Below are 21,837 nucleotides of genomic sequence, written 5' to 3'. Positions count from 1 at the left end.
GAATCATGATGAGTCAGCAGTTTCATTAACTAACTAGTTATTTATGGAACAGATCCTACACTTTTTCCAGTATAGTATACTCAGAGTGCCAACCTTCAACCTCCATCAGCTAGTAGGATGGAATAGGAAAAAGGGGACTCTGTAGGGAGATACCGAGTAGATGAGATTGGGATTTGATTTATCCAAAGAGTAATCATTGAATATAAAATCATTGAATATAAAATCATAGGATTCAAAAGACTTATCATCCTCAACAATCAGTAATCGATTGCGGCAATAGTGTAATATTCCAGAAGGAGAACGTTAACTATACTATTATAGTAACTAAGCAAGTTGTATTTCTATCTATAGGTTGGTGCAAGGAGAACGCCCAACCCCGTCCAAAAACCGCATCTCAACGTCAAGACATAATTAGAGCAGTAAAAAAGTAAAAAATCTACACACACACACACACACACACACACACACACATAAAACTCCCTCAATTCTCCACCGCCCACCTCCGATACCACTCCAAACACTCCGCATTAGCCACGCTCGCCCCAGTCTTGATATTCAATCCACACAGAATCTGTTTCACCGCATTCTCGACTTTCTTGCCGTTGGTCGTCACGGGGATCTCCGGGCACGCGTCTACAATCGCAGGCACATGGCGCGCGCTGAGTTCCTTGCGGATAGTGGCCTGGATCCGGCTGGCGAGGTCGGGGGGCATGAGTAGTTGTGTTTTGTTGTTGTTGGTGTTGTCGTCGTCGGTGGCGAGGATGTCCTGTACGCTATCGCTGTTGGATATCGATACCGTTGACGAAGATGCTGAGACTGATGCGGAGACTGATGCTGATGTAGAAGCGGAAGTCGTGGTAGTAGTAGTAGTAGTAGTGGTGGTGGTGGTGGTGGTGGTGACGGGAGAAATGGACCTGGCCAGCTTCACAAACAACACAACCGTCTCATCATTCTCAATCCCATTCCGTCTCCGGCCAATACACAGCGAATCCTCAACCTCATTCGCAAAATGCTTTAGGATAATATTGTAGATCTCCGCGCTGCCGAACCTCACTCCAGCCGGCTTGAGCACCCCATCGCTACGACCCAGCATCTCCATCCCGCCCGTCTTGCTGTTGACTTTCACAAAGTCGCCATGGTGCCATGTTGACGGGCCGAAGAGGTCGAAGTAGCTCTTACGATACTTCTCTTCGCCTACGGGTCCTGGCGGCCAAAACATAACTGGCTGGGCTGGGAAAGGTACCGTACACACGAGGTCGCCCGCGGCGTCGGTGGCGCTGATGTCCTTGCCGGCGTAGTCGAAGACAGAAACGGCCATGCCCAGGCCGCGGCATTGGATTTCCCCGCGGTAGACGGGGAGGATGGGGCAGGATGCGCCAAAGAGCGAGATGATGTCTGTGCCGCCTGTGATAGAGCCGAGCATGATGTCTGGGTGGATGGAGGAATATACGTAGTCGAAAGTTGACGGGGCGAGTGGGGAGCCGGTGCTAAAGATGGCTTTCAGGGTTCGCAGCTGGACGGGTCTGTGGAGGTGTTTTGTTGGATTTAGGACGGACTGTTCGAGGATGGAGAGGTACTTTGCAGATGTGCCGAAGTGGGTGATGTGCAGTTCGTCGATGAGGCGGGGCATGGCCATATCGCCTTTCCCATCCTCTGTGTCCAGGGGCCGGAATGGGGAGCCGTCATAAACAACTATACTTGCGCCACTGGCCAGAGCAGAGACAAGCCAGTGCCACATCATCCAGGTTGTGGTGGTGAAGTAGAACAACCGATCGCCGGGACCGATGTCGCCATGGAGCGCATGTTCCTTCTTGTGCTGTATGAGCGTGCCGAGAGCACCATGGACAATTGGCTTGGGGGCGCCAGTTGTACCCGATGAATAAAGGATATAGACCGGGTGGTCAGGTGGGAGAGGTTCGAACCGCAAGGGTGCAGACGAATCTTTCAACGACGACGAAGTATTAAGAAAGTCAGCAAAAGTGATGGATCGGCCATTTGGCGATTTCACTGATTCCACATCGAACTCATAGGCTTGCACAGCATCGAAGACCACGACGTAGCGCAACGAGGCAAGGCTTGCCGTCAGCTCGACGACCTTGGCGTGTGTTGGGTGGACTTTCCCGTTGTAAGGGGATGCATTGTCCACGAAGAGAATGACGGGCTCAATCTGCTGCAGCCGTTCCAGCACGGCATGCACACCGGTATCGGTCGAAACAGCACTCCACAGGGCACCTATAGAGGTAGCAGCCAGCATGGCCACGACGGTGTTTGCATGATTGCCCACGAAACCGGCGACACGGTCCCCCTTGACGACGCCGGCTTCACGCAGCGATAGGGCACAGCGCCGGACGCGCTCTCGAAGATCCTTCCATGAGATGTGTTCCCGGGTGGATTCGGTGGCGGCAATGACGGCGACGGAGTTTTCGTCTGGATTGCTTGCGGGGAAGAGGAGGTTTTCGGCGAAATTGAGGAGACTTCCTTGGAAGAAGACTGGTTTGGGGAATAGAGGGGTGTCCTTATCTAGAACCTAAAGAGATGGCGGGGGTCTGTTAATCCATTGTAATCCATTGTAAAAGTAAAATCCGGAATTGCGCTGCTTGGCGGGGCAGGGGGAGGAGGGGGGGAATGGGGGGATGCGACGAGGGAACGAGGGGAATATTTAGTTATCCTGCCAATTGAAGGGATAACATGAAGATATTGTTAATATGGCTATGGTACACACCTTATCGTATGTTTTCTGCGCCTTGACACCGGTAAAGTGCCACACTTCCTCCCAGAAGGTTGCTGGCTCAGAAACACTCCACTGCCAGAGATCGTGATAGTTGGTGAGTTGTAGGCCGTATTTCTGGCTCACGAGGGTCATGAACTTGTGAATTCTAGTATTTTCGGGGGACGAGGGATGCCATAGTTGTTTGGCTAATGTGGCATCGCCATTGCTCGAGGTATTGTCCGTAGACGGCATTTGGATTTATATTTAGTTTTATACGCTTGCTGAATGGGCGTGAATTGAGAACTAGATAGAGATTGCAGCCTTTTTTTCAGTATATACGTATATATGTTTTTTTAGCCGATTCGGCAGAGCAAGCAATGATGGTAGTAGAGGGATAGAGATCTATTTCATGGAAAAGATCCCGCCATTATATAATATTTGTTCTTGTTCCTCTCCTCCGGTTGATATCAGACGCTCAGACGGGCGGCGCAAACCCGGCGCAAACCCAGCACGCAAAAACCAGCCCCAAGCTAAATAAATACCCTGACGCCTACGCCTAACTTACCGCTTCCTAGACCGCCGGTTCCTTTCTTTTCTCACCCGAGAAATCTCGTTCTCGTCCCGCCTCGGAGCTGTTGGGCGACCTGGCACCATCCCCGGCTGCCGTGGCAAGCAGGGAAATTCGCCGAATCGCCGTATCCCTGCTTATTTAGCCAGGGCATTCTCGTAACTAGCTCTGTATACTGGGTCACCGCAGATATCCATGCCATTGGGGGGGGGGGGGGGTGTGGGAAGTGGATTCTTTTGTAGGCTCGAATGATTTATTATTTCTACGGGGGAGAAATAGACGTGGCTGGGACAGCTGGGAAGGGTTTGCCAACAGTTACGCAGCTGGAACTCGCTACTAATTTGTATATAAACTTCCGTATAACTAACTATATGAACTCCCTGCTTGTTGAGGAAGGGTGGAATAAGGAGCCCAACAAAATTGATAGTTACACTTATCATCCGCAGGTACAGGAATCCGTCCCAAGAAGATGGATTAAATACTCGTACTCAAATGGCCTTGTGTGGAAGCGGTCGTGGGGGGAGTCAGATACCAGTTGCGCATCTAACCGAAAGAAACGCAACAATGTCTCCTTAGCACGAAAGGTTTCGGCTCAAGGAGAACTTGTCACCACCATCCACTAGAGTAGTTAGGGCTTGCAACGCCTATCAATATATATATAGCTGGAAAAAAAGCTGGTAACCATGCTGCCTGCGTGTTAGCAAAGAGGTGCTTCTCTCTGAGACAAGCCAACAGTGATTTGCAAGATAGAGTGGGCTGTCTGTCTCTCACAGGCAGATAGTATTTATGAAGCATGTTATGCGGAAAACTCCTTCTTATACAAATGTGCTATCTCCTCAGATCAATGGGAGGATGGAGCAGCCAACCAGTCTAACCGGTTTAGTCGAGCCATGACGCTGCTTTTGCCAGGTCCAGCTTTCAGCAATTTTTGGCCCGAACTAAAAAAAAAAAAGTCGGACTCGAGACAAACAAAAACGCTTCCAATATTGCTTCAAACCAGACATCTCAACTACCATACGATAACCTGCATACCTCCTACCTACCTAATCTCTGATCTAACATTTGTCTGCTCCCTTTAGCTCTTCTGCTTCTTCTTTCTTATTTGATCTATCTTTTGTAATATATATAATATATCCATATATACAACATCCACAATGGTTAAGCTACAAGAAGTCGAGGACGAGCACTTCACTCACAAGCCCACCCAGCATCCCAAGAGTGGTGCCCTCCTCGAGAGCGACGATGATGATGATGACTTCACAGATACCGGTATGTCCCTATCGTGCATTGGTGATCGTGTGGAATTTCCCTAAACTATACATACCTACCCATCTGTGGACTGATGTGGTCTTGATTTTGATATATCATATTGATCAAGTTGTCCATCGATCCCATCATCTCTCTCCCTTCCCAAACTAAACAACATTCCCAAATATTTTTTTATATGCAATGTATCTAATCTATACACCTATTCCCAAACAAAAAATCCAGACTCCGAATTCTCCACCGAATCCTACGACGCCCTGCCCGAGGACGAATCATTGTATGAAAGAATCGCGGCCCTAAAGGACATCATCCCCCCACAATCCCGACACAGAATCTCCAGCTCCATCTCCTCGCTCACCTCCTTCGCCAAATCCACCATCTCCTTCGGCGGGAAGACGCTCTGGGTTCTTAGCACGAGTGCCTTCCTGCTCGGTGTTCCCTGGGCCCTGGCCCTGGCCGAGGAACAGCAGTATGTACAGATGGAGAGGGAGCAGGGGATGATTAAGGGGGCTAATGAGGTATGGTTTGGTTTTTTATTTTGTTTAGCTTCGATGACGTAGAAAGGGGGAAAGGCCTTTCTTTTTCCGGTGGCGGGTTTGTATGAGTTGCACTTTTATACTGACTGGCTGTTTCTTGTTTTTGTAGATGTTGACGCCCGGTGCCGCCAGCGCTCTTACCAACCCTGATGGGAAGACGGAGGGCCAACCATCTCTGTAGAAACTATAATGCAATGACCAGGAAAAGAGAGGGGTGGGGGAGTGAGGAAGTTGTCGAAGCGGGTTGAAAGAAACAGGCCGGCAAGGGTTTGTTAAGTTGAAAATTAGGTGGAATATTTTCGTTGACGTACTACGAGCGAAACGGCTTTCTCCCTAGCACTGATATACCACCAGGACGACGGAAATGCAAAAATGCGAGGGAAAAAAGAAAAGGGGCAAGGGAAACCATACATCCTTTTTTCACCCCTTGGATTGAGAGGGGAGAGGAGGGCGGAGGAAAGGTTGATGTCAACTTGCGGGATCTCCTTCTTTTCCGCCAATTCCAACCACATAAGATATCCACAGCACTTGCGAACTGTACGTGATGGCCTATCGTGCTAGCCCCGCTCGACGATTTCCATATCGACGACGGGATATCATGGGAAAGAGAAATAACGACCCGTGGCCTGGCAACCAATCCAACGAGCCAGCTACTCAAGGAGAAACATAGTGCAAAAACGCGGTACAAGACTGCGGCGTCATCGTCATGTTCCCGTTAAGATCGCTCAAATCGATTCAGCTGTTTTTGTTTCCACTCGCTCTTTTCCGTTACAATCGGTTTGTCAGGACCAAAGTCAGGGTTGATATGCGTTTTTTGCTCACAACCTACATACAACCAGTTACTGGTTGTGCGTGCTCCTCCACCAGCTCGACAAACAATTTTCTCCTCTCTTTCTTCCGCTTTGATCCATTGACCAAATCCCCATCCACCCCTTCTTCCTTATCCTACATCAAAATCCCATACAGTTTGCAACAATCTAAAACCGGTTTGCCCGATTCCTCCCCACCCCCTCCTCTCTTTACCTGTACCCTTGGATCGCTTAAATCTCCTTTCTACTTCTTCCCCTGTGTTACTCTTGTGTTCTTTTCTTTTCTTTCCCTTTTTCATGTCCATCTCATATTTTCCATGTTATTTCTTCGAATTCTTTTTGTTTTTTCCGTGTCAAATTTCAAAACCCATGTAGTTTTACAATGATAAATAAGTATCAGAATGAATTTTCCCCTCCTTTCTTTCTCTTTGCCCTGTTAGAAGAAGATAAATGTTTATATATGAGCATAGCATGCTCTATTGATTTGAGGCTAGTTGATAAATCGTCATAGGTGTCACATCTTGTCTCGCCAACAAAAAAAAAAAAAAAAAAAAAAAAAAAAAAAAAAAAAAAAAAAAAAAAAAAAGATGGAAAAAAAAGGAAAAAAAAGGGAAAAAAAGGAAAAAAAAGGAAAAGAGGAGAATGGAAAAATGGAAAAATGGAAATGGAATTGAGGCGCCAACCCAACCTAAACAAGCAAAACTAGTTTCAAAAAGGCAATTCACAGGTCCGCCGGGCCGTTTACACAGTCAATTCAATATAGTAAGTAAGGGCATTTTGATGCTCATTTTAAACCATTACACATTTCGATTGTACGCGGTATGCATAGAGGCATGTTTACTAAGATAGGTTTGCCTCTGAGTATTTGACTGGGTTGATTGGTTGATTAGTTGATTGGTTGATTAGTTGATTGATTGAGTGGAATGAAATGAAGTGCTTCCAACATTGCACAAAATGGTTCATCTGAGAGAAGGAGACCGAATCCTCTAAAGCTGGATTCTGTTGACTTTAGATTGACTGGCTCATGTTTTAACTTGGTTTGCGTAGAGGCTCCACAGGTACGTTGATGAAAAAATACGTGGAAAATCAAGCACGAAACAGATATTCACCATCGAGATTCCTAAATTAGGTAGTGGCCCATATGTCAGAATTTTTCTTTTCTTTTCTTTCCTTTGGTTTCTTTTTTTCTTTTTTTTTTCTTTTTTTTTTTCTTTTTTTTTTTTTTTGTGACATCAACTGTAATTTCTAAAATGAAGAAGAAAAACGAACCTTCGCCTCTCTCGCTGCCTTCAAATTTGTATTGAAATCCCTCCACAGACGGTTAATTTCCCCACCTTCTTCCATATCATCCACGACCTGGTTGGCATACTTTGAGCGTCGTTTTTGGCTCCAGTGCTCGCGTTCTAGGACCTTAGTGTCGGAAAATATACCCTTGCGTCGCAGGTAGTCTATGACCCATTCGTTGAGATCGTAGCGCCAATGGATGAGCGCGTGGGCCATCTGGGCTTTGGTTTTGCAGTGCCTGGAAGGGGGGGGGGGGGCGAGGATTAGTTAAGAAGAGTAAAGGGGGGGGGGAAATATAGTATGATTTATTCCGCTATTCTCTACCTTCCCAAGTAAAAATGCGCGTTTGCATCTGGGATCTTGTTGCCTTCGCGATCAATATTCCCACGTTCGCGATCACCGCTCTCATCGTCGTTTTGCTCATCACTGTCGTTCTCGTCATCATCGTCATCATCATCATCAGATATAGGTTCCAGTGTCTCAAAGAGGTAGGGCTTTCCATCAAATTTGATATCAAACGAAGCGGGGTGATTCGTCTTATTGCAAGCGTCGCATGAGTGGCCCATCGAAATGGGATATAGCGAGATATCGATGCGTGGTCTAGCTTCAAGAGCCTTTCTAAAGTCTCTGTTCCAGGCTGAAGAGATAAGTTGTGACCCCGCTAGACCCATTACCTCGTCATTTACTTTGCTGAACGCGACGCGATAGACAACATCGTCACGGGGAAAGGCAGGGTTTAGTTTGTTATGCACCATCCACTCAACGACGTCCTTGAAATGGTCTCTTAAACGCTTGTATCGATGTCTTGTAAATTCGAAGGGGATGTCATTGAGTTCATCTGGAGCACCTAATGTTCCATCCTCGTCTTGGTCGACGAAATCATCTTCATATTTGTCAAGGTCCTCTGGTAGATGTGGTTCGATGTCACTGTCCTCATCTAGATTAATCCATGCATCCTCCTCTTCCTCCTCATCCCCCTCATCTTCCGATGACGATGAATTTTCATTTTGTTCTGCGTTGGATTCTTCTCCCGATGACTTCATAGATCCGACTTCGCGATTTCCCCCTCTTCGACGTTTTAGGGCCTCCAGCTGGGTTTGCCGCTTTAGCCTAGCTTTATCCGCTATTCTCCCTCGAGTTCTTGTCTTCGTCGTGGCTGTGGTTCAATTTTAGCAATGTTAATCTTTCAAATAATGTAAAAGAAATACCAATGTCATACCCGAATCGCGAAGGTCTTCTAGATCCTCTTCTAGATCTAGTTTATCTCGCTCAGCACGGTTACGCGGAGTCTCATCTTTTGAAGCTTTAGATTGCAAATTTAGCCTCCTTCGTTTTGCAGGAGATAAGTAGATAATATCTTCAGACTCTTCCCCATCATCTTCATCTTCATCAAGATCTTCGACAACCAATCGCTTCAGTTGCCTACGGCTCGAAGAAGGCGCGCGAATGGATTCTTCATCTGATGATATGTCCTCTCGTTCGCTTGATAGGAAAAGTTTCGAAATCGGCTCTTTCTTTCGCTTAATCGGACTGCTCGAACTAGGAGAACTGAAGCCGTTTTTATATCGCATGGTTGCGACTCTGTCACTCCCAGGACTTCGCTCACCACCCCCGGGAGAGGAAGTTGCCAAAGGAGTGAAAGTTAAGCGGGTTTGTCTTTTGACATTGCGTTTTCTAGCTGGCTGTGCTGACGGAGGCATGATGAGAAAGCTTTCTGGACTGAGGTGAAGGTCATAAGCGTTTGTTTTGCTATGCCCTCACTTTGGAGGGCTGGGCGCATCCAAAAATGACGGAAAGGTGCCTAAAGATCGTTGTTCACAGCTGGTGGGTTCATACGCAAGAGCACGCGGCTGCTCCTAGTAAAGACCTCCAGTAATATAATATGATGGCGGCAACAAAATTAACGCGCGGTCGCGCCTGCGCTGTCACGTGGAAATGAACGCGTATAACTATTCATTACTAACTACCGCATTGGGAAGGTCTGACGTCAACTTAATTAGGCTGCTGTCCACACTTTAAATGCTCATGGGGCACTTGTTCAAGCGTCTAGTCGCCCGAATGTATGATGGCAGAGCTTCATGTATCCAGGCCCTGATGCAGGAATAAGGGCATCCCTAGATGCTTCAATTGACGGGAGCTTCCCTGCTCTTGCAAATCCCCTCACTGTGCCATCTAACCAGAAAAATGAAGAGCCAGCCACATTATCACGTTTCGGTCTCTTGATACAACTGCGTGAGCTGAAATCGGGACAATCGGGCAACCCTTGACTTCATGTTGATATCTCCCTCATTTCGGACTTCTTGATATGATGATGTAAGTTCTATTCACCTTAGTTAAACCAAGTTTTCGACAGAATATCCACCAATGATCTTCCATTGCTAGGTTATTGGCTCACTGAACAATTGAGCACTTCAGCGCTATTCTGTCTAGGAATTACCCCAGGCTGTTTGGTGATAATTTAGATTCGGTGACGTTGCAGCCACCGTGTCAACTGGCGGAGTGAGGAATTGAGGTCCTCCAGTCCCCAACCATGGAAGAACCTGATTTATGGTGGCCACTCCAATGCGACAATGGTCTGGTTTACACATATCGACCCGCTATTGCGGCTACCTAACCATGACGTCAACAGTTGAGTGCTTTTTTAGGGCCGCCGTTCCCTCCTCTATATCTAAGCGCATTAGCAGCTTGTGTCCTTTGCGCACTTTTAAATTTATATTCTATTCTATTTTGAATATTCTTTTGCTTGTTTGGCTCCAATTCGACTATTTCTACTCGAATATCAATAATTGTGCAAACTTCGAACTTACCAAGCTACCACCCGAGATACCCTGATATTTTGATACCCCTGAAGGGAAAAAGCCCAACACAGTACTTGCTAGTCGCCTTCCTTGCGCTGGCATTTCCTTATCAATCGAGAGCCTTGTCTGAGCCCACCGCCTTAGTAGTTCACCCCCTTTGGTTATACAAGCTATATCTTCGAGTCCCCATCACCAATACTACGACTCCTTGTCCATCGCTAGCGTTAGCATGGATCGCGGCACAGTCAATGTTCCTTCGGATTCAAAGGTGAAGGAAGCGGTATGTATTGCAATCGCCGGTCTGTCACAAACATCTCTTCTAACGCTCGGCGAAATGTAGGATATCAATCGCAAACTTCAGCTCTACGGCATTTACTCTGGTTTGTAGCATCCTTATGCTCTCAGTGCCAGGTGCCATTAAACATTCATCGCTAATTGCAATACCGGGTCCTAGCATTCAAAAATGGGAAGGTTCCATCGGTATGTTCGTATGGCCAAAAGTCATGGGCGTCTTCTGCTAAAACATCTCTAGAACAAACAAATCGATATCGCCCTGAACAGCCTCTTAGCGTCAGGTGCCCTGTCTTCGCCTCCTGATAATCTTTCGTCCGATGGCCACGTACTCATCAAAGACCTTCGTGATGTGATCGAGAACGCCAAAATGCTTATCCTTGTCAAAAATGAAGGCAATTTGATACAAGAGCTCATCTGGGACTTGGAGCATATTGGAGAGCGCACCACGATGCAGACACCAGAGGTTACAGTTGACAGAGATGCTGCGAAACAGGATCGTACGCGAGCTGCTGAAGGGCTTCAAACGCTCGCTACCTTGCTGATAACTAATGGCCAGTTCCGGAAGCTTCGTACGTATCCCCCACGGGCGTGCTAAACTGAATCGCCCCCATGCTAACAATTCGGCTCCTAGTTCGCGATGCGACAATCCTAATGCGCGATATGGCTAGCGATGCGGCTCAGAAGGCTGCAGGGAAGATCAGGCCTTCAGAAGAAGAGATGGCAGGAATAGACGAGCCTGCGGATGAAAATGTTTGGCATGATAAACCTGACCTTTCGAGCGCCAAAGTTAAGTCACAGGTTAAATCACAGGTGGGACAAAAAAAGGAAAAGGTAAGATTGCAGTGATTCGTGTTACTATCCATTCCGTTACTCATATCTCTCTAGGCGAGCAAAAGCGCCCGAGACGCAACGGGAACTGCAGATCAAGCAGCTCGTCCAAGCGGCCCTGAGGGTGGCGTTGAAGCCACATCCGGTGCAATCACAGGGGCTCAGGCAGTCGGAGAACAAGTATCTGAGAATGTCCCAGAGGAAACCAAGACCCGATCCCGTGAACTTACCGAGAGGACAAAGGAGTTTCTCCGTGAGAAGATGCCCAAGGAGCGACGCGATCAAACAATTTGGCGCCTAAAAAGGATGATTGTGGAAATTCAGGGCCATTCTGACTGTGAGCGATACACAGAATTGGCGACAATGCTAGAACACTGCTAAATGCATTTTTTACTCTAGACCAACAAGCAATTGAAACGCTTCTTTCGCTTGCCGAAACTTACAGTGGCCATGGTAGAGGCATCTCTCAGCAGGGTGCTTCATCTACAAAAGGTGTGTGAGCGGTTCGCCGCCATTCGAATGTAACCCTACTAATTGTGCGGCTTTAGGACTGGTAGAGGAAAATAAAGATGTGATGAAACGACTGCAGCTTATCCTCGAACGCTTCGCGAATAGTTCTTCAATGGACAATCTGCTCGATTACGTCAAGGATTTCTATCATGCCGCTGATGAGGATCCTCGACTAAGAGACTGGTTTAAATCGGTGAATTCTTTTATCAGGTAAGCCTTGAACTTCCAGAAGTCTTACATCACGGTTAATGTCTAATCACTGGGTACTTCAGGAAATGTCTTCGGGAGCAAGGATATGTTTTGGAGGATTCGGCAAATGAAGAATGGAATAGCCTTTACGATGAAGGCCAATTCCTCCTCCGCGACAAGTACCGTGAGAATATAGATTCCATAGTGGATGAGATAAAATTTCTTGGGGACCAATTTGACCAAGATCCCCTGAACAAAGAGTTTGGCAACTCATTGCAAAAACTTTTTCACGATCTCGGCTACGACGCCTCTGGAAAGATAGTATTTAAGGAGCATCTTATGAAGGATGTTACCAGCATCATCTTGCCTTCAATCTTCGAGAAAATACGTTATGTCCCCCTACCCCGTATTGAAGTATCTGACCCAATGGCTGATGTGGTGAGTAACTTTTATCGGACACGAGTTGAATCTCAAGTACTAATATAATTATGAAGGTGGTCGAAAACCTTGTCCTTGAGAGCGACAATTTGCTGCCCAATGTCGTCGAACTTAGTAGTGACAATTACTGGCGCTGGGGTCGCAAGAGAATCGGAAGCAAGCATACAAACAAGGTTAGTGATGTTTTGAGCATTCCGTATCTGTTGGTAGCGCAGTTCATTAAACATACTAACTCCCCTTTAAGGTCATGGTAGCAGCGACTGGGATACAAACCGATTGGAGAGATGTCAGTTATTACATCAAGAAGAAAACTGGGTTCCCTAGTCTCACTGATACCGGAGTTATGGACATAATGATGGGTGGTGAAGGATTCAACTTCAAGATTTCCGGATCCACCAGTGACGTAGCCGACAGCCTATTCAAGCCAGAAAAGATTTCCGTCCATGTTAACAACCTACAAATTAAGCTCAAGAAGTCGAATCATAAGATTCTTTTCACGCTCTTTAAGCCTCTACTCTATGTTGCGATGCGCCCTGCCGTGGAAAAGGTTCTAGAAAAACAAATTCGTGACACCTTTGTACGCGGTGACAAGTTCGCATATGCTGTGCATAATGAAGCGCAGCATGCTTGGAAGGCTGCTCGCAGCGACCCGCAGCAAAACCACACTATTTACTCGTATTACGTTGATGCATTTCGCAAGCAAGTGATGGACATGCGAAAGAAAGCAGAGGAGAAGAAAGACACTGCGAAGAAACGAGATACCAAAGTTAATCTCGCAGTCACGGAGCCTAGTGCTCTTTTCCAGAATATCAAGCTGCCAGGTGGCATATCTTCCAAGGCTACAGTATATCAGGAGCTTGCTGCCAAAGGCGACAGATGGGAATCGCCTGTATTTAGCATTGGCGATGCTACCCAGTCTACGAGCCTGCCCAAGTTAGCCCCTATTACACGCAAAACTCGCTCTCGGACTACGGCCAGGGACTCGGGAATTGGCTCGATTGAGGAACCCATCAGCAAGACCGACCAGACCATGGGAAAACGTGGAATTGGAGGCACTCAACTGCCTAGCGGCGCTCACGTTGTCCCCGAAGCCAATATCCAAGTCTGATGGTGTTAGAATAGGAGTGATGGGATAGTTTCAACTCTTTATTCAACACCCTATTCCAGCTCGTGCTGTTTTTTTTTTCGGTTCTTTTGGAAGTATGCAAAATCACCTTGTCTTATTATGATAATGATACCGAATTCTTGTTTTCTCTCGTCCATATTCTTATTCCATGGAAAGGTGGATAATAATTTCCAGAGTCAATGAAGCTCAAATGCAATCACCGGATAATAATATCTCTTCGAGTGGACACCCATAAGAGGATGGTTGGATGGATATCTTGTTGAGCGAATTGATGTGATGGTTTGCCTGAGAGCAAGATGCCCCTGTGTGTGTTTTTGTCTGTTTGCTGATGTTTTCGGGTAATGATATCTTTTAATAATAAATTGCCTAATAGTCTTGTAGTTAATCAAATGCTGTGTACTTCATAGTTATTTACATATAATGAAATATCAGACATGGTTATTGCCCCTCCGGAGCTTTGCGTTGGGGCAGTCTTGGCATGCCCAAGCTTCCTGCCGAGGATCAACAAATTTGTCTTTTTCGTATCCAACAAACATTCCAGCTTTATTTTTGTTGCGCAACATAATTAATAGACAACCAGTGGCCGTTTCCGTTGCCCGTCCTAATCAAATGTTTCTCAGATAACGGCTATAGGTATTATCTTCTCAATTGAGCGGACAAAGAACTTTAGCAACGCCATCCGACTAAATCAAGCCAGGCAACGCAGCCCAAAGCCAACATTCAGAAACCTGGAACACCCACTACAAAACGAATAAACAAACGGAGGAGGAGAACAGACCTATATAGCATTTAGTCGAAGCAGGCGGTAGAAACAGATTATCCAAAACAAAAATGGCGGGATCCAAACCCCCCAATGGCAAGAATCTCGTCAGCAAACCACCCTCCACGGCGGCACAAACCTACCTCATCTGCTACAACACCCTCTCCTTCACCCTCTGGGCCACCATAACCATACGACTGATATTCCTCCTCGCCCGCCTCGTTCCCACTGGCCATGTCGCGCACATCTTCGATGACCTATTCCCGCTCCTTCTCTTCACGCAATCCCTCGCCTTGCTGGAAATCTTACACGCGGTCGTAAGGCTCGTGCGTGCATCCCCTATCACGACGGCGATGCAGGTTGGCAGCCGTATTCTAGTCGTCTGGTTTGTTATGTTCTTTTTCTCGGTGGATAGGATTGGGAAGGAAAAGGGGGTTGTAGGCGCTACGAGTACGGAGCCTGGGTGGAAACTGGCCGATTGGATGGTTGTTGGCTGCTTGAGCGCTTGGGGGATTACGGAGTGTATTCGATATGGATATTTTGTGGTGCAGGTTTTGGGTGTTGCAATGCCGCGATGGTTGCTTTGGTTGAGGTATGTTCTCTCTTTTTTTGTTACTTTTTTTTCTTCTCCACTCCGCTTGGGTCGGTGGGTTGGTTGATGGTTTTTGTTTTGTGATTGCGGCTGGTGATCGTGGTCGGCGCTTGTCATCTGGATTTTGCTTATTCATTGCCTGACCGGAGACTAACTTGATGACCCTGTCAGATATAATACTTTCTTCGTCCTCTATCCAATTGGTATTACGAGTGAGTGTACATTGATTTACAAGGCCATTACGCCGGCGTGGGATATTCAACCCCTGGTTGCGTGGTTTTTTAGTTTGATACTGGTTATCTACGTGCCTGGTAAGTTTCTCCCCTCTAATCGATTTCCCCTCTTCTTTATTCGATTTTGTTTTCTTTCAACATTACATGTTATTTTGCTTGTGTTGGGATCGTGATCGCTAACACTTGTCTTCATGATAGGCTCATTCATTCTGTATACGCATATGATGTCTCAAAGGAGAAAGGTATTTAAAGCCTCCAAGAAGGCTGACTGATTAATAGCAAGACTGAATAGATGGCGGAATTGGCGTAAAACGGGTTGGAATATGTATAGCAATGCGATTTACCTGGAGTTGATCGGAGACTTATGTCGTTTTGGCTGTATTATTAGAAGCTTTCTTGAAAAGCGGGTATGTTTGACACTGTTCATTACTCCATTCGTAAATATTTAAATATCCTTCATGATATCATTAATCGCCTTAACCGCAAACGCCTTGCGCTCTGCCTCAGGCAATTCCGCAGCCATATCTATTGGCGGGTTAGTTGGCGTGTCCACCAAGAAGGCAATGTGACAAGCCGCATTCCCTCTTTCAATTTACCAAATGGACAGGATGCAATCATAAATATGCTCACCTTTAATAGCCTGCATTCTCAACATTAATCCATCCATCCTTTCAACCTGAAGTTCATCCTCCTCGTCTTCATTTTTTGGCCCTGGTTCGCCGGTACCAAGCTCATCCCCCCCTTTTTCAATCGCCAGTCGAAGATCAAACATTTCGCGCTCGAGCTCACTAGCTTCCTTGTCGAAGCCAGTTTCTCCATCAGAGTCGAGAAGGAAGTCTGTTGATAGATCCCCTTGGCTACATGAGGTCCACTCGTTCGTCCGCAGGACTTCCCTTATCCGTGGCATGCCCTGGAGTTCTGCAGGAATTTCGGAATTTTAGCAAGTTAATAACCCAGAGATAAAAGCAGAAGACCGGAAATTAATGGGGAAGAGAAATATAGACGAGATATAATATATAGTAGACCGTCAAAGAGAAACAATACAAACCTCCAAAATTATTCCTTTCATCCCCATTTCCCTCATCCTGAGGATCCCACGCTACAACCTCCAATTCGAAATGTCCCATCTCAGATAATTCGTCTTCCCACCACCTAGTACTAAACTCCAAAATCTGTTCCACTTCATCATCACCGCTGTCCTCTAGTCCTCCCAAACCATTTCTCTTCCCCTTCACATTCTCCGCTTTCTTCTCCCCTTCATCCTTCCCCACTAATATAACCAACCCCGGAACCTCGCCCAACCCACCGCGCTCCTCCTCAATTCGATTCCTAACCTCCGCAACCGTACTCACAAGTTCCTTTATGCCTTGCGCAATCCCCATTCTATGTTCCCTGTCCCCTGACATGTCCGGGTCATCATCACTGGGAAATGAGACCGATGGCGCTATGGTCGGCCTCTCTATGCAGACGACAATGGCACCAATGACATCTCGCACTTCCCGAGCTTCATCGGAAAGGAATTCTGATCCCCAGGCGGCGAGGTTATTGTGTAGGGGTAGCTGAGAACCCGCGTCTATACATCCAGTTTCGTTTGGTTGGACTTGCGTTAATGAAGGTGCGGATGCACTATTATTATAAAGGAAAGGAAGCTCGTCGACCCATATCGGTATATCCGCCGTGTAATATTTGGTCTCTATTCGTAGTGGCGAATGTGTGGTGTATCCAGCAAATGTAGAGCTTACGACGACGTCGTCTTCTGCACTACTCGGTGTGAAGGGTTCTAATCAGAGCCAAGGGCGAAGAAGGAAGTTATTAGGCGTTCAGGGCACGTAGACACAAGGATATATATCACATTCTCATAGCTCACCTGCTTTTCCATCTGACTGCGCGTCGTTTGTAGCTTGAGGCGCATTTGTGACCGGGACTCCAGTTAGGCTGTGAAGAAATGGAGGAACAACGTTGTGGGAGTGCGGAGCTGGGGTTAGGATTAAGAGACGGCGTGGGTTTGAGATCCGTGGAGCCGCTTTTGTATTCTTCAAGGACTTCTCCTTCTGTGATCCTGGGGAGGACATCGTGAGGTTCAGCGTGAGGGCATAGGGTTATGAGGTTATGGCGGGGAAGAGTCAGGATTGCGGGGGAGCGGGATGGCAGGAGGAATGTGGTGATATCATATACTTATTCCCTCGAGGCGCATGGGATTTAGCCGTCAATATATTAATGAATAGAGAAATCGTCTAGATTGCGACGTACTTATTGTAGATAGATGAGTGGTGGATTCCTCAAATCGGTCAGCTTGAAGGCCTATTGAGAAATGTCTGGCCCAGCTTAATTTCGGAGATCCCGCATCAGACCAACAACTATGCTTCCCACATGCGCCTAAGATGGTTTGCTTTTCCAGCACAGCCAAACTCAGGGGCCTGACATCTACATTTACTATAATCTGGGATGGCATATGGAGACTTTTTTCATTCTAACTAGCAGTTATTTAGGGAATATGAAATCCGCATTTCAACCACTAATGAACAAACCCATGACTGTTTCAACAGAAAATGGTATCTATATTGCTCCAATTTGCTAATTTCGTCCCTTTTCTTATCCATATTTTCGGACCAGTCCATGTAAACGTATAGCTGAAATAACTTCAGAAGAATGGCACCTGTATTCCGTGGAGACGGCCTGATACGAGAAGACGCCCAATCGTTCAAATTTTCATTCATCCGCGAAAAAAGAATAACTCCAATTATTCACTACTAGAAAAACAATGTCATTTTAACCCCTCCGTTGACCCCGAGCTCTGTTGACAGTGGCTCTGCCTCTCGCCAGACCAACACCTCTGCCGCGTTGTCCTCTCGACCGGAACATGGGTGCGTTTCTAAACGACGAGATATATTAGTGACTTTTCCTAAATCGTACGGACATCTGAAAAGAGCGGCCAACGCATCAAAAATGGAAGAAGAGCAGCCCATCAAAGCAAACAAAACATGAGGTGGCCAAAACACACGGGGTTATATTGATACCATACCTCAGCATATCCGGTACAATGAAAAATCTCACATGGCTCCCCCGAATGTAGACCTGGTCAAGATGCGAAACACGACCATCGCGAGCCGTGACGGTAATATCTTTAAGTTGGACGTTCATGTTATCTTCGGCTGTTTGCGCGTAAGTCAACCCAAGTCAGCAAAAAATTTCGCATATAATGGCAGTCATGGGCCCTCGTTCATGGAACCTCGACAATCTTCATAGCTAGAACGATCACCAATTATGGAATCCGGATATAGTCCGCGCACCTTCAAGCAGCTTTCCTCTATAGACTTGCCCGGAAGTGATCTCTAATGTAACGACATGGCCCTACAGGTAGCAACGGAATCGTAAGTAAACAGGTATTTAAAATCGAAGTACTACATGCGACAAAGGAACAGGATATCATTTGCGCCTATCGATAGAAAAGTAGGGTATGCGCAAGGAAGGCGCGCAAATGGGAAGGACACTTACTTGCGCCTCATTGAGGAGCTTGATGGGGATTCCGATAGTACTCGTTAATTTACCCATCTCGAAACTGAAAATGCGCCAAAGCCGGGAAACTGAATATGTAATTGAAATTGAATAAAAAAACCAAATAACTCAGCGTATATCGTTAAATAAAAGTCCAGATAATGCCAGTTAGGGTCACGCGCAGGTCATGGCATCACTCGCGGATTGTCAGAAGAAGCGTGGTTGGAACAGGAAGACGTTGGTTCAAGTTAGTTAGTTACCGCTTTCGGCAATATTGCATCTGCCAGCAAAATTAAGCTTTGGAGCCGCATCTCTCCACTCAAGTTTCAGCTTCATCTTTCACATCAACATCAGCATGAATAACATCGTCATCATCAACAACAACAAGCAGACTTCCGTTCTGGCCCTGGGCAGACAGTCACTTAATATATTTAGTTAACAAGTCAATTATTTTCCTTTTTCCTTTTCAATTAAATCCTATGGTACCAATAAAATTATCTACCTCCGTTTATAATACATCTTAGCTTTTCCACCCCGCTGAAGCTGGAGCTACATATCCCTCCCCTCCAAATATAACTACACAAGAGAATTCCCCTTAATATAGAGGCTACCATGCGGCGTCCACTCAATCCAAACATTCCGGCTTTCAATCTTGCCATATCCACGCTGTTCCGAAATCCATCCCTCCTGGTCCCCAATTACACCATCCCAACCTTCCTTCAGCTCCCAGAAGAAAACCTCGGAGATCACCTTATTCCTTCCTCCTACTTCTCCACACCAAGCAGCAGTTCCAATCGACATCAGTTCCCGCCCAAAATTCGTGCCCTCGTAATCGACAAAGACAACACCCTCACCCCTCCAGAATCCCGCATAATCCCGCCCGCCTACCTGCAGAAGCTTAAGGACCTCCGCACCAATCCTTCCTCCCCCTTCAACATGCACAATAACCCGCACGGAATGCTAATCGTCTCAAACACTGCAGGCAGTGATCCAAATATTGCTCTTTATGAGGAAGAAGCAGATCACATCGAGTCGATCCTGTCCCATTTACAAATCCCCGTTTTCAGATCCGGCGTCCCTCTGAAGGCCGTTGGTTCTAGCGAAGCTTCAGAAGTTCCGCCAAAACATCATGCGCTAAAGAAACCGTTTTCATATCCTTCCGTTCTTGCCCACCTTCGTGCTCAGAATGCGATCACTTCTCCTGACGAGGTCGCGGTAGTGGGTGATCGCCTTGGCACAGACATAATTATGGCCGGACTCATGGGGTCGTGGAGCATTTGGACACAACTGGGGGTGACTGTCGGTGTAGAGGGGGATGATGAAGGGAGGGAGGGTATGGATTTTAGAGGCAAGTTGGCCAAATTGGAAGTGAGGTTAGAGCGGTACCTAAGGCGAAGGGGAGTTGCGCCAGCGGTGCCGAGAGGTTGGGAAAGTTGATCGCAGTGGACTCTAGAGGTACGGGTAGGTACGGATAAACCCTTTGAAAGGAACGGGAGCAACAACTTTTATCTTTTATTTTGGTTTATGGGAGGTCTATAAGACTTTTTCTTGGGAATGCCCACTCTCAATTCGTCCGTGGTATTAATTGACAGCCAAATTTGGGTGGATGTTTTTGGATAAGGTTCCACTGGCATTATTTATCTACACTGCTCTAGGTATGTCAGATTCTTAATTCCATCTTTATAACCCTGATAGAGCTAAAATTGTCCTCCATCATTACTAGACACGAAAAGTTGATATATCTATAAGTTTCCAGGATGTCTTGTCTACGCCATTGCTGGCACTGCCAGGAGACACCTATTTATCCATGCTCCGGATCTCTATCACTGGCATCGGAATACGCGAAGGCGTACTTGTTGTGACGATGAACTGGTATAGACCGGGGTCGAATCACTTTCCTCAGCGTGCATCGACGGAAAATTCTCTACCGTGAGAGACGATGTACTGTGCTGGTTTATGATGGCTGAATTTGTTGTTGGCAGCTTCAAAAATCACTGGGAAACGTAGACAACAAAATGCTAAGGATAGTTAATGCCTATATTCTAAAGTCAGCAGGATGGAGTCTGCTTGAATGGGGAGTGTAGAGTCGCTACGGGCTTCTTGTGCATGGCTCTGACACCTATTCCCGTTCTCATGCAGGGTGATCTTCTGTGTCTTGTATATATCGATCAGCTACCGCAGAATTGAGTGTGATTGAAGTCTTTTCAAACGAAGATCCTGGGGTCCTTTCCCTCTCTTTCCTGGCAATGGGAACACAACGTCCGAGCATAGCCGGATGAAGTAGTGTTGGTGATTACAAAAAGGCGAGAGTTTCCTCTTCTACTGGTACCCGGGGCTTACAATTATCTTCCCAAGGTGTGGCTTCTACGACTCCGCCCGTGTCAGGATAGCTCAGTTACATATGTTGGTGGTTTACGTACTCGATATCGTATTCGCCGTTTGCATCGAACAGACTTTGAATTTGAGATTTGGGGGCCTGGACTCGAATCGTACATGAAACTGCCAGCTAGGTGAGAATATGTGAGAAAAGATGGGGGCTATGCTCCCAGCTGGAATCGGGAAGCTCTCGGATTTCTCCTTGCAGGACTGTTCCCTTTGTGTCAAACGAGAATTTCAATATCTCTCATGCTCCCTACCATCCGTCTTTGGCTCCTCTTCCTTCCATTGGCGAGTTCCTATGGGGAAATACATGGGATTTGCCACGATTCTTATCTCCCCTTGTAACCTCCGGCGCGGCAGAATATATTGAGCGAGCTATGTTAGCCAAGGACCTTGAATTGATATCATCGATCTCTCAGCCTCTCAGGCAGCTAGCTACCCGAATCCCACCTCTCTTCATCCTCCACAGCCATAATACTGCCCAAGTACTATCAAATTATACAGATATATAAACAATCAGCACAACTCCTTTTTGGCTCTTCGCTTCAGAATATATATATACATTTTGATGGCCACCCTGCCTAGTTACATGTAATGGTTGACTGAGAGTCAGGAGATACACATTGATCCGATTTACACTGCTAGTTGGGCGATACAAAGCGCACCAGCTGCTCAAACCGTCGCGTCAGATAGGAGTTGTTTAGCATCTTGGCTAACCCTCGCCGCTGCCTCCAGGGACAAATGGTCGGAAGGCTCTACCAACAAGGCTACTTGTGCCGGTCCATGAAATAGGAGATAGAGGGTAATGAAACACACATCTTCCTCCGCTAGAAGCATGACCTTGTTTTTCGATCTCCCGAACAAGCACGGAAAAGCTGGGGTGGTTCATGGCTCATCATCTGTGACACTGTATGTACTGTACATGTATCGAACTTGCTAGCTAACAGAGTCATCCAAAACGAAACTCGGGTACTTGCTTTTGTTTCATCAGGTAAATTAAGTACATGTGTTTGTTAACCACG

The 21,837-nt window shown here is 46.6% G+C and overlaps 8 protein-coding genes across 8 annotated transcripts; 4 read left to right on the top strand and 4 right to left on the bottom strand.

Moving 5' to 3' along the window:
• Positions 1 to 481: 481 nt before the first annotated feature.
• On the bottom strand, positions 482 to 3,002 carry BDCG_05814 (acetoacetate-CoA ligase; the record flags this gene model as incomplete). Its single annotated transcript, XM_045421509.1, has 2 exons — positions 2,723 to 3,002; positions 482 to 2,527 (listed from the first exon to the last, which is right to left on the bottom strand). The coding sequence occupies exons 1-2, from the start codon at positions 2,960 to 2,962 to the stop codon at positions 482 to 484; spliced, it is 2,286 nt and encodes a 761-aa protein (XP_045277380.1). The 5' UTR covers positions 2,963 to 3,002.
• Positions 3,003 to 4,432: 1,430 nt separating this feature from the next.
• BDCG_05813 (mitochondrial import receptor subunit tom22) lies at positions 4,433 to 5,261 on the top strand (the record flags this gene model as incomplete). The annotated part of the gene is made up of 3 exons (XM_045421508.1): positions 4,433 to 4,547; positions 4,770 to 5,062; positions 5,190 to 5,261. The coding sequence occupies 3 exons, from the start codon at positions 4,433 to 4,435 to the stop codon at positions 5,259 to 5,261; spliced, it is 480 nt and encodes a 159-aa protein (XP_045277379.1).
• Positions 5,262 to 6,490: 1,229 nt separating this feature from the next.
• BDCG_05812 (uncharacterized protein) lies at positions 6,491 to 9,713 on the bottom strand. Its single transcript, XM_045421507.1, has 4 exons — positions 8,393 to 9,713; positions 7,498 to 8,329; positions 7,159 to 7,411; positions 6,491 to 7,009 (listed from the first exon to the last, which is right to left on the bottom strand). Exons 1-4 carry the CDS (start codon positions 8,871 to 8,873, stop codon positions 6,995 to 6,997), a joined length of 1,581 nt encoding a protein of 526 aa, XP_045277378.1. The 5' UTR covers positions 8,874 to 9,713; the 3' UTR covers positions 6,491 to 6,994.
• BDCG_05811 (uncharacterized protein) lies at positions 9,175 to 13,878 on the top strand. The gene is made up of 12 exons (XM_045421506.1): positions 9,175 to 9,486; positions 9,556 to 10,251; positions 10,312 to 10,351; positions 10,426 to 10,451; positions 10,504 to 10,834; positions 10,897 to 11,096; positions 11,151 to 11,430; positions 11,493 to 11,585; positions 11,642 to 11,813; positions 11,876 to 12,230; positions 12,287 to 12,403; positions 12,475 to 13,878. Exons 2-12 carry the CDS (start codon positions 10,201 to 10,203, stop codon positions 13,336 to 13,338), a joined length of 2,529 nt encoding a protein of 842 aa, XP_045277377.1. The 5' UTR covers positions 9,175 to 9,486; positions 9,556 to 10,200; the 3' UTR covers positions 13,339 to 13,878.
• A 13-nt stretch (positions 13,879 to 13,891) lies between these two features.
• On the top strand, positions 13,892 to 16,001 carry BDCG_05810 (3-hydroxy acyl-CoA dehydratase). Its single transcript, XM_045421505.1, has 3 exons — positions 13,892 to 14,708; positions 14,880 to 15,019; positions 15,140 to 16,001. Exons 1-3 carry the CDS (start codon positions 14,188 to 14,190, stop codon positions 15,211 to 15,213), a joined length of 735 nt encoding a protein of 244 aa, XP_045277376.1. The 5' UTR covers positions 13,892 to 14,187; the 3' UTR covers positions 15,214 to 16,001.
• On the bottom strand, positions 14,994 to 17,349 carry BDCG_05809 (uncharacterized protein). The gene is made up of 4 exons (XM_045421504.1): positions 16,809 to 17,349; positions 15,990 to 16,721; positions 15,572 to 15,859; positions 14,994 to 15,466 (listed from the first exon to the last, which is right to left on the bottom strand). Exons 1-4 carry the CDS (start codon positions 17,011 to 17,013, stop codon positions 15,387 to 15,389), a joined length of 1,305 nt encoding a protein of 434 aa, XP_045277375.1. The 5' UTR covers positions 17,014 to 17,349; the 3' UTR covers positions 14,994 to 15,386.
• An 11-nt stretch (positions 17,350 to 17,360) lies between these two features.
• On the bottom strand, positions 17,361 to 18,744 carry BDCG_05808 (small nuclear ribonucleoprotein D3). The gene is made up of 4 exons (XM_045421503.1): positions 18,437 to 18,744; positions 18,232 to 18,292; positions 17,964 to 18,093; positions 17,361 to 17,813 (listed from the first exon to the last, which is right to left on the bottom strand). Exons 1-4 carry the CDS (start codon positions 18,491 to 18,493, stop codon positions 17,711 to 17,713), a joined length of 351 nt encoding a protein of 116 aa, XP_045277374.1. The 5' UTR covers positions 18,494 to 18,744; the 3' UTR covers positions 17,361 to 17,710.
• Positions 18,745 to 18,787: 43 nt separating this feature from the next.
• Positions 18,788 to 21,833, top strand: BDCG_05807 (phosphatidylglycerophosphatase). The gene is made up of 2 exons (XM_045421502.1): positions 18,788 to 20,091; positions 20,160 to 21,833. The coding sequence occupies exon 1, from the start codon at positions 19,049 to 19,051 to the stop codon at positions 19,871 to 19,873; it is 825 nt and encodes a 274-aa protein (XP_045277373.1). The 5' UTR covers positions 18,788 to 19,048; the 3' UTR covers positions 19,874 to 20,091; positions 20,160 to 21,833.
• The last annotated feature ends 4 nt before the right edge of the window (positions 21,834 to 21,837 follow it).

Source organism: Blastomyces dermatitidis, assembly GCF_000003525.1.
Source record: "Blastomyces dermatitidis ER-3 genomic scaffold supercont1.6, whole genome shotgun sequence".
Taxonomy (NCBI): domain Eukaryota; kingdom Fungi; phylum Ascomycota; class Eurotiomycetes; order Onygenales; family Ajellomycetaceae; genus Blastomyces; species Blastomyces dermatitidis.
The sequence above is the reverse complement of the archived record's forward strand: the minus strand, read 5'-3'. Positions and strand labels throughout refer to the sequence as shown.

Excerpts from the sequence above, each read along its gene's own strand:
- BDCG_05812 (XM_045421507.1), bottom strand. The coding sequence starts at position 8,873 with ATGCCTCCGTCAGCACAGCCAGCTAGAAAACGCAATGTCAAAAGACAA. Across the intron at positions 8,330-8,392 it reads AGAAGACCTTCGCGATTCGG|CCACGACGAAGACAAGAACT; the intron begins GTATGACATTGG and ends ATTGAACCACAG. Across the intron at positions 7,412-7,497 it reads GCGCATTTTTACTTGGGAAG|GCACTGCAAAACCAAAGCCC; the intron begins GTAGAGAATAGC and ends CCCCCCTTCCAG.
- BDCG_05811 (XM_045421506.1), top strand. The coding sequence starts at position 10,201 with ATGGATCGCGGCACAGTCAATGTTCCTTCGGATTCAAAGGTGAAGGAA. Across the intron at positions 11,431-11,492 it reads AATTCAGGGCCATTCTGACT|ACCAACAAGCAATTGAAACG; the intron begins GTGAGCGATACA and ends TTTTTACTCTAG. Across the intron at positions 11,814-11,875 it reads TCGGTGAATTCTTTTATCAG|GAAATGTCTTCGGGAGCAAG; the intron begins GTAAGCCTTGAA and ends TGGGTACTTCAG.
- BDCG_05810 (XM_045421505.1), top strand. The coding sequence starts at position 14,188 with ATGGCGGGATCCAAACCCCCCAATGGCAAGAATCTCGTCAGCAAACCA. Across the intron at positions 14,709-14,879 it reads CGATGGTTGCTTTGGTTGAG|ATATAATACTTTCTTCGTCC; the intron begins GTATGTTCTCTC and ends TGACCCTGTCAG. Across the intron at positions 15,020-15,139 it reads ACTGGTTATCTACGTGCCTG|GCTCATTCATTCTGTATACG; the intron begins GTAAGTTTCTCC and ends TCTTCATGATAG.
- BDCG_05809 (XM_045421504.1), bottom strand. The coding sequence starts at position 17,013 with ATGTCCTCCCCAGGATCACAGAAGGAGAAGTCCTTGAAGAATACAAAA. Across the intron at positions 16,722-16,808 it reads GCAGTCAGATGGAAAAGCAG|AACCCTTCACACCGAGTAGT; the intron begins GTGAGCTATGAG and ends GGCTCTGATTAG. Across the intron at positions 15,467-15,571 it reads GAGAATGCAGGCTATTAAAG|ATATGGCTGCGGAATTGCCT; the intron begins GTGAGCATATTT and ends ACCCGCCAATAG.
- BDCG_05808 (XM_045421503.1), bottom strand. The coding sequence starts at position 18,493 with ATGGGTAAATTAACGAGTACTATCGGAATCCCCATCAAGCTCCTCAAT. Across the intron at positions 18,094-18,231 it reads TAGAGGAAAGCTGCTTGAAG|CCGAAGATAACATGAACGTC; the intron begins GTGCGCGGACTA and ends ACGCGCAAACAG. Across the intron at positions 17,814-17,963 it reads ATTGTACCGGATATGCTGAG|AAACGCACCCATGTTCCGGT; the intron begins GTATGGTATCAA and ends CTCGTCGTTTAG.
- BDCG_05807 (XM_045421502.1), top strand. The coding sequence starts at position 19,049 with ATGCGGCGTCCACTCAATCCAAACATTCCGGCTTTCAATCTTGCCATA.